The sequence below is a fragment of the Orcinus orca genome, chromosome 6 (assembly GCF_937001465.1).
Source record: "Orcinus orca chromosome 6, mOrcOrc1.1, whole genome shotgun sequence".
Lineage (NCBI taxonomy): Eukaryota > Metazoa > Chordata > Mammalia > Artiodactyla > Delphinidae > Orcinus > Orcinus orca.
In genome coordinates this window covers 28413882-28423625 of record NC_064564.1, presented here as the reverse complement: position 1 = coordinate 28423625, position 9744 = coordinate 28413882, and the positions used below count along the sequence as shown (strand labels likewise).

Sequence of the window (9744 nt, the reverse complement as noted above, 5' to 3'; positions counted from 1 at the left end):
TCTCTGTGGAGCAGCTCAACATGAACAAGATGACAGTGGCCTGAGAGCATTTCCCACCAAGACTATCTTTATTCACAATTGATATACATCACTCCAAAGGTCCTGCTCCCACCCACACCTGGCCACACCCACCTCCCCCACCTCCCTAACCTCCCACAATCCCATACCCCCTCCCCACCGTGGTGGTCCTGCCCTCCCTCCCTTCCCCCCACATCATCTAGGATCAGCACTGGGATGACAGGGAGCCCCTAGGCTCCCCTGGGAGCCGCCCTGGAGGGCCGGCCCAGCTGTTCCCTACTGGCTGCAGTGCTTCTTCTCCTCTTCCTACTCTTCTCTGTGACACATGGGTCACGCTTTCTCTTTCTTGGCTGTGAGGGGTGAGCCGGCCCCAGAGCCAAGCCTGGCCTCCCAGACACCCGGAGGCCAGCCCCGGGGATGGGCAGCTTCTCAGCAGTGGCTGGGTGTCCAAACAGAGCCTGCTTCCTCAACTTGGGAGCGGCTGGTGGAGCTGGGCTGAGGCCTCTTCTCTGAGGGGAGGGGGCATGGGGAGCACTCTGGGCCCCCCAACCTCCAGGGGAGGCCAGGCCTGAGGCATGGGCAGGACTCTGGGACACCCAGCAGAGAGCCGAAGAGGAAGGCCAGGCTGGGGAGTTCCTCCTCGTCCTCACCGGACCCGTCCCTGGGCCCTCGGGCCTCCCGAACAGGAGAGGCCTCTCTGAGCATAGACGCATCCCTGGGTCCCCGTAGAGGGCCAGCGTGCCTTTGACCCTGGGGAGGGGATGGAGAGACCTCCTGACGTCCTCGAGAGGAAACAAAGGCTTTGGGCCTGCACAGGCCAGTGTCTGTTTGCATGAGCCTATGAAGAGCCTCACAATCAAGCTCTGGTGGGCAGGCTTCATCACTGACCCCTAGATGGGGGTCTTGGTCGTGCCTCTGGGCACCTTGGCCAGCGTCGGACTCCGAAGGACTTGAGCCCATTCCGGGTGCGCTGTGACTCGGGGCTGCCCGCACACCCTCGTCCTCTTTCAAGGCCAGGAGTTGTTTCTGCATCAGCTGGTAGGAGGGAGGAGGACAGTGACGGACAGTGACTCCAGGACTCGAATCCAAATACAGACACTGTGGCATTCCTGCCATCCTCCTGCAACTTATTCCCAGCTTTGTGCCCTTCCCTCCCCTCCCGGCTCCCCATCCTCTCCTTCCTTTCACCCTGCACTGCACCCACCCCAGAACAGGCCCTTCCCCATGCCAGACCTCCCAGGCAGGGGAGGGATGGACAGCACCAGGTGGCCCTCCTGTTCTGGGGCCCTACCTCTCCCCTGTTCACTGGGGTCCCTCCGTGCCCTGGTCTTCCTGGGTGTCCCTTATGTCCCCTGTTCTACCGGGGATCCCTCCCTCCTCTGGCCCCCCTGGGACATCTGGGTTCCCCTGTCCCCTGGATCACCTGGAGTCCCCCTCCTGTGGGGTCCCCTGGCTCCCTGAGTGTCCCTCTCCCTCCTCTGGCTCACTTCTTCGGGAGTGAGCCCTTCCTCCTGCTCCAGCTCCTCCACTAGGTCCAAGAGATCCAGCTGTGGGTCTGGGGAAAGCAATTCTGCCAGGAATCGAGGGTGAATGACTGCCTCCACCTCGGACAGAAAGAAGAGGCTGTGAGCATCCTTGGCCAGGAGTGGCCTGTGAGACAAGAAGACCCAGAGGGAAAGTGAAAAGCAGAGACCCACCCCACTCTCCTCCACAAGGCGGGGATGGTCAGCACACACACAAACACACACACACGCACATACACACACAAACATGCACATACACAGTCACACACAAAAGAGCACATATACAGAGGCACATACACAGACACACAAAGGCATACACACAAAGAGACACAAACATGTACACACATACATCTGCGTAAACCTCCCCTAACACCTGGTTCAGGAACAAGGAGCTGAGCTTAAGTCCCAACGGCCTGAGCAGAGCCCAGATCTTGGGTGCTGAGTGTTCCATGCCCTGGCATCTTGTAGATCCCAGGCTCCATGCCTATCCTACCTTGGTGACAAAGTCCTCCTGGGAACACAGCTTGTCAATGTAGCTCAAGAGGCCCGGGTCCGAGTAGGTGCCGTCCTCTTCCTGCTTCAGCTCATTTCCGTCCTCTCCACCTTCTGCATCTGACTCGCCTGTGGCTGAGTGGACGGGCCCCACCAGCGCCTCTGTGATGTCCATATACTCCCTCACAGCCTCAGGGGGAATCTCCTTGGGTGCCTTGGGCTCTGGGGGCCGCTGGGACCTGTGTGGCTTTGGGCGGGAGGGCTGGGCCCTGGGGCTGGACATCCTGGGAACACAGGCTGAGACAGAGCAGGAGGAAGGGAAGGAAGGTGAGGGACTCCCGGTCCACCTCCTGACCACCAAGCGCACGTTGGTGAGGGCATTGTTTGGGGGACATTGATGTGGGTGTGGGGGGGGTCAGGACCACCTGAAGCCTCATGCACTGTTGGAGAGGGAAGGTAAGGGGGGCATCTAAGAGTCACAAGTAAGGAAGTGGGGAACCTCCAATTTTCTAGGGGTCTGCCCATCAAGCCCACTTCCTAGGCAGACTTTTTGTGGGGTCCTTTGACAGGGAGGTGTGAGAGGAGTTACAAAACTGACCAAGTCAATACCCCATAGTGACAAAGGGCAGCTGAGACCCCATGCCCCCACCTCCCGCCTCGGTGGCTGTTTTGGTTGAAAGACCAATGCCCCTGTCTTGAAGGAAAAGGATCCACGTGGGGACAGTAGCCAACCCTAGGTCCCTGTTACCTGTGCCTTCAACTCCAGTGGGAACCTGGGTGCCTGGCTGAAGGCCCACTTTCGGGGCTGGGGGCCCCCGAGGATCCAGCTTCGGTGGGGCTGGAGGAGGCAGGTCCTGCGCACACTGCATCCACTACAACTTCTGAATCTGCATCTCCTCCTTGGCCTCAAATTCCATGAACCTGGGGGGTGACGGAGGCATAGGCCACCCTGAGGAAAAGGCCTGGGTTCTGGAGCCCAACAAAGGCAGTCAAGAATGAGGGATTGGGAGAGGATGTGCCTTGAGGCTGTCAAGGTCCTGTGAGGTGCTGTCCACAGCAGAGAGCTGCTCCTGGAACTGATACAAGATCTGGGACCCTTCCTGCCTCACCAGCACTGGAGGTCATTCAACAGCATAGACCCAGGTCGCTTAATTGAACCAGGTCAATGGGACACGTGGCTGACCCAGGGGGCACCCTCCTCATGCCCCCCGACCCCATCCAGAACCACGTGAAGGGCTGACAGCCAGAGGCTGGAACAGGCATGTGTTCCCTACAGGGGTCCTTGCCCGAATCCAGAACCCTGGGCTGGGACTGAGAGTCCTGGAACATAGACCTGGAGACAGGGCCCAGGAGAGGCTGGGCAACGTGGATGCTGAGCTCAGAGGAGAGGCCTTCCTTTCCTCTGAGAGGCGCTCGTTTGTTTGGTTTTGTTTCTTAAACCAAGGGGATTACCATGGAGCAAACACAGGAAGGGCCGTTGACCCTTGGGTTGATGACAGCTGGCTTTCCCAGCCTCTTCAGGGATGCCAGGGTACCCACTCAGGCCACTTTTCATGAGGAGAGGGGGTCCCAAATCTATGTCAGTGGCCGCCAGCCACCCACCACTAAAGAAGCAGCAGGCTGGCAGGTGGAGCTCTTTCCCCGGCCCAGCCCATATGGCCGGAGTTGAACCCCTACTGGACTCACAGCTTCACCCTGCGCCGTCCTGAGACCTTCATGTCAAGGCAAGGGTAGGTCAAAATCAGGGGAGGGCAGAGCTCCTGGTGGAGGAAGGACAGAAGACTCAAACTCTCAAGGTGAGGGAGGGGTTTCTGGAGGACAGTAGGGCCTCTGGGCTGCGGGGCCCCTGTTCTGGGTGACAGCCCTCCTCCTTTGTCCTCTCTGATGAGCACCCCCATGGCCAGACCCTGCCCTTACCCACTCGCCTCACCCTCCATGCAGCCCCTGGGCCCAGGACGCTGACTCACTTTTCCGCCATCTCGTAGTAGATCATCCGGTCAAAGTTGCTTCTGCACTGCCATTCCTGCATGGCCCTGCACAGTGCCTCCTCCAGCGTCATGGTGGGCTTCAAGCGGGCCAGGGATCAAAGCACTGGGCTGTAAGCCCTCGGGGTCAGTCTCCGTGCCCAGCCCAGCTCCCACCTGCCTGACCCCACTGGCCAATGTGGACCACACATCACTCAACGCAGCATGACTGAGCAACAGGAGGGTGAGAGGCAGGTGTCTGGGAGGGCAAAGACAAGCCTTCCCGGCTACTGCTGTCACCGCCTCACACTCACTCGAGGATGACCATCCACTCCCAGGCTATAGCTGGGACACTGTGCCTTGGGGAGCTCTTTTCCTCTTCAAGGTTGCCTTTTCATAATAAAAATCACTATCATCAATAAGGTGTGGCATGTGCCAGCCCATCTATGAAGCTAACACTTCATAGATTAGCCCAAGGAGTTTTCTGCCCAGTCCTCTGAGTGAAGTGTGATTGTCCCCTTTTTACGAGGGACCGGAGGTTTAGGATGGAAATGCCTGCCAGGCTCACAACTCTAGTGGGAGAGAGCCCACACCCTTAGGAGAGCTCTACCATCACCCTGTTCCTAGTGGAATTCTCCACAACAATGAAGTCGAGGCGTGCATTAAGCGCTCTCTTTGGGCCCCGCACTCCTCCCCCTCCTCCGAAGTGACCTCCCCCGGCCATGTACATCAAGTCCTGTACGAAAGGAGATCGCACCACGGGAGAGTGCGGCATTCACTCCTTGGCTCCTCACCTTACACCACGACCCTCTCTGACTGCAAGTCTTCAGTCCATATTACCATGAGAATCATGGAAGAGCAAGTTGGCTAGACTCTCAGGGTGGTGGGGTCAGTTGAGATGAGGCACATTTCAGTCATGATGTCATGGACTGGGCGGCTCACCCATATGACCGACAATGTGCCTTCTCATAGCATGGACATCGCCCTCAGACCTTGCTTCCAGTATCCCTAGAAACCTAACCTGCAAGTCCATCCCCAGGTCCTCTTTATCTAAAAGCTCCGATAAGCTCACGACCCCCTGAGCGTTCACTCACATGAGAAAGCAGGACAGAGCTTCTGCATCAGGACTCTGGGGAAGGTGTCTCCAGGCCAGTGGTTTGAGGCGCTGCCAACGTCGGAAGTTACTGTACACGCTCTGGGGGTTAGAGCAGTCACCGTGCGAGGCGTAGGACTGGTTGGTGGCCAGGCTGCCCTGCCTGGAAGTGCCATGTGGCCAAGGCCCATAGTTCACTGGGCAAATGATAGGGGCCAGCTGGGCAGCTAGTGGTGGAGCTTGAGGAGGAAAGCCTGGGGTCCAGCCTCCCTTGCCAGCCTGAGTAACTCCAACAGCTGGAGCAGTCACAATGGTCTCCATCACAGGGGTTGCTAAGAATACGGGTGCAGGACATGCAGCACTCCCGCTGAGGGCCCCTGGAGTACTCCAGGTGAGGGGGCCTTGAGTAACGATAAAGGTCTGAGTCTGGGGGGCCTCCACTGGACTCCCTTGTGACCTGACTTGGACAGTGAGGTTGCAAGCCCCAGGGGCACTGGGTCCACGGCCACCATTAGCCACCAAAGGCGTCGTGGGGAATCAACCTGTCATCCTTGCTGCCATCCTTTCTCCATAGCCAGGGAAATTCCTCTTGATCCACCTCCAATGACCCCTCCTCCCCAGTGCAGTCTCAGGTTTCTTCAGGCTCCCTAGTCTCCACAGCTGAAATGTGCTTGTGTTCAGTGCTCTCTTCTCCCTCTACTTCAGTCCAACTATGTGCCCACAGTGAAGTATCACGTGTGAACCCGAAGGATGTGAGAGATGGCAGGGTCTCTGAGAACACACCCCCAGCCTATAGGCTTACCTCCTTCTGAAGCCATCCTGCAGGCTTGGGCACGGACTACTGCTGCCTGGTAGCCTCAATGAGAAAAGTCAAGACCAGGACCCAGAGAGTGACCTGCTTCAGCAGTTGCTCAGGATCCAAGTAAAGGAGGGACAAGTTTGAATCTAAATAGTAGAATGTGGGCTGAAACTTTCTGCAGTGGGGGAGGGGCAGAGGGCACGTGGGTCTTGGTGGGGTGGGGTGGGGGGACATTTCACGAGGGCTCTGGCAGGTAGGCAAGAACCAGAAGTTCCTTCCACCTCACACAGTGGCAACACAATTGGCGTGTGCCTCTTTAGGCAGTTTATAAACTGTTTTTTTGATTCATGGCACCGAGGTTGGACATGACGGTCCCTTCCTTTCACGTCTTTATCCATCAACCTAGTTTTGTGTCCCTCAACACACTCTGCTTCCTACCAGGCTCTTGACTTACTTCAACAGAGACTAGACTTTCTGAACAAAATACCCAAGTGTTAGTCTGATAAACACTTGGGTATTTATGGCCACATGGAACTGAGTATTTGAAATTAGGATTGTCTCAGCAGATCCAGTGTCTTTGACTGCTGTATGTACATCACTCCTAAGGAAGTGGTCCTTGTGCTCCAACCAACATCCAGCAGGACCAGCCTTACTAATGATCCTTTGTGTTGGAAAGCCCCCGTCCATCAAAAAACTGTCATGCAGCCCCCATGTCCAAGAACAGAATTCACTAAATGTCTTTCTCATAGTATTCCATGGTTGTTAAAGATTTAGTTTTTTTACCTTTTAAATGATTTTAGTATAATATTTTAAGCAAGTAACACCTTCTCATGGTTCAAAATTAAATTGTGCAAAATGGAATATGCAGTGGCAAGTCCTCCTCCCACCTCTTTCCCCTGTCAACCCAATCCTCTTTCCCAGAGGAAAACAGTGTTATCTGTTTCATTAAAATCTTTCCAGAGATATGCCATGCAACTAAAAATGAACGCAATCTATTTTCATTTTTAAAAATGCCTTCATTGTTTTTTCTAGTTGAAAATTCATATATGTTCCAATATATCTGAGGATATTTCCAATGATTGTCTTTGTACGGGTATCGTGGCTCCTCTGTTTCTGCACTAGATTCCTGGAACAAGAATTTCTACAGTCCCTTAAATTTCAAAGTACCTGAAAGAATAGGGTGGCTCGATCTGGCAAAGAAAAATAACAAATGCCTAACTGAATTTGGTTTTTGAACTTCACATAAACAATGAATTTGTTTTTAGTATAACTGTGTCCCACGCAATATTTTGGACATACTTTTACTGCAAATTCTTTTCCTGTTTATCTGAAATTTACATTGAACTTGAAATCTGTATTTTATCTGGCAACACTACCAAAAAAGTATAACATACCAAGCTATTATTAGTTACTCATCCTTATGAGAAAGAGAACTTGGAGTAAAGAGACTCAAGTGTACATCCTGGCTCCAACACAAAACACAATTGTAAACATACACAAAATCTGCAGGCTCTTCAGATGAAATGGATTTGGAAGAGCCATCATATAGCATTGAACGTCTTGGCTTAGTAGGGGTAAGGACAGAAGTAAGGAACAAGAAGGCGGAAAATCTTCTCTTTCCTTATGTTAAAGGGACTAAACATTCTAGAGCCCTGGTTTTTCTAGGTGTTAAAAATCCACTACCCATGAAATGGATGTGCACCTTGAGACAATGCCAAGAGTTCATCTACCAATTTCCAATCCCCATTCATACAAACTCACTTCCAACTAAATCCTAGCCTGCAAGCCCTGCTTACAAGTTTGTTAATTTCCTGTCTGTATTACATACCCTTGCTCTTTAGAATCTAGGCCTCATCATTGCATATGGTCCCATCTGCATGGGAATCACGGTAGCATTCCTTTTAAAAAACTTGTTTGATTATTTTTTTCAAATTGAGAATCCATGTCAGTCAGTTTACCACTATCAAAATGATATGAAAGAGTATTTGTGTTTTGTGTTGTGAGAAGAGAGGCCTGTTAGGAAACTTGTCAAGGGAGATGAAGGGTGAAAACCTCAGAGGATTGCAACCCAATATCTTGGGAGACGAGATTCACTGACTGCTGTAGCAGCAGTAGAACTCCTACTGATTGTGGGGTGTTGGGGAGGGAAACAGAGGTTTAGAAGGACTGTTCCACAGTGTGAAAAAGACTCCTGTTGGTGCTTAAGAAGTTCCTTGCCCCTTGTCAGGAGAAATTGACTCAGAAGAAGATGAGAAGATAAGGTGAGAATATTTCAAGCAACATCATGGTGAACTTTCTATCTAAAGAAACTCCTGTTGGGGACTGAAAAAAATAAACAATTTGGGAATAACACTCAGTACTGGAGCTTTTATAATGAAGGAAAACTTAAATGATTTTCAACCAATAACTTCATACTAGAGGGATGGTGAGGCAAAATATTGTACCCAGGCACTCGAGGAAGGCAGGCTTCCTTGTTGCTTCCTCCCCTTGTTCAGTCATTGAACCAATTATTTACAAGATTCTCACTCATAATTCTGATACAGTATTTGAAGGAGTCTTCTCAAGGCCACTGATACAAAAATTGCACTGTGCAAAAATTAGCCAGTTCCAATTCTGCAATCACTTTTGTAATACTTCAAAATCCTACACCCCAGAGACAGAGATAATCAAATTAGCCCAAATGTAATTTGGGAAGACCAGTCACAGAAGGGAGTATCTAAAATTCCTTTGGATCATGATCTCTGACTATTCCTGCACAGAGGTTGGGGGCAGGCATTGACTACTGAGAAAAAACATCTCTGGACATGCATCACAAGCCTCAGAAGACAGTTCATTTCCACTCAATCACGAAACATTAAAGAAACGAAGAGATACCATGTTTGTGTCTTTTCTCTGTGCACTTGGAGGCGCATAGTGCTATTAGGTGTGAGGGGTCTTCAGAGGCATCCTGTTGAGTGAGAAATGCTCTAATCTTGAAATTGACCAGAGAGAGGATCTGATGATTGAAGTTTCTTTGGGAAGTATTAAAAAATCAGGTCAGTAAGTTGATCCCGCTACTATTTTTGTTGTTGTTGTTGTTTTTATTGCCAACTGAAATTCTGCAAGATATTACAAAAAAGGAGGGAGGGAAAGTAAAATTGTTCCCATATTACCTGCTGTGTTGAAATTGGCCCAGATTGTCAACTCTTTCTCAAAGTTATTAAAAAAAAGACAAAACCGTACAAAGGAAACACCTGTGAATCAACATTTATTGAAAAACCTCCATGTATTTAATACACTAAGAAAAAAAATTCTATTACTGTAAATGCGTTTGGAAAAAACTCTAGGAACGGAGTCAGGAGACAGTATCTTAAGAGTGTTTCCCAGGTCTGAAATTCTTTCCTAGAATTGTTCTTTAATGGAAACTTCAGGCTTGCTAGGAAAAAGGACCTACTGTTTTTTGAAAGGCATAAACAAGAACCAAGGAACTGATGTCCAAAGGGCATGAAAGCACTTGCCCCAACTTGAGGCTACTGTGCTTAGAGAGGAGCTCTCCAGAACTCTTTGTATCTAAGTGCATGGGTTTCACGTGTGCAATATAAAAATCACGAGTGCACATCTCACAAGAGCTGGTTTTAAGAAGAGACCGTCACGAAGGTTCCCGGCGAGGAGCGTCGCCTGAGAAGTTCCGCAGCGTGCCCAACCCTTCACTTCTCTCCTCTCCTGCAGAGACCTTCTGGAACAGATGCCCGCGCGCCCCGCGCCTTCACGCCTGCGCACGCCCACTGGGGCGGGGCTCTCGGGCACGTGGACCGCCGTCCTCCAACTGCTCCCGGCGTCTGTTGGGGCAGTTTGCTCCGGAAGACAGGAGCGCAT

At 51.7% G+C, this 9744-nt stretch overlaps 1 protein-coding gene across 1 annotated transcript; it reads right to left on the bottom strand.

Moving 5' to 3' along the window:
* Positions 1-218: 218 nt before the first annotated feature.
* LOC101276274 (NUT family member 2F) lies at positions 219-9744 on the bottom strand. Its single transcript, XM_049711371.1, is given in 7 exon segments — positions 219-908; positions 1380-1622; positions 2035-2416; positions 2643-2954; positions 4001-4129; positions 5092-5624; positions 9493-9744. Coding segments are annotated over 7 exon segments (2511 nt in total). The 3' UTR covers positions 219-248.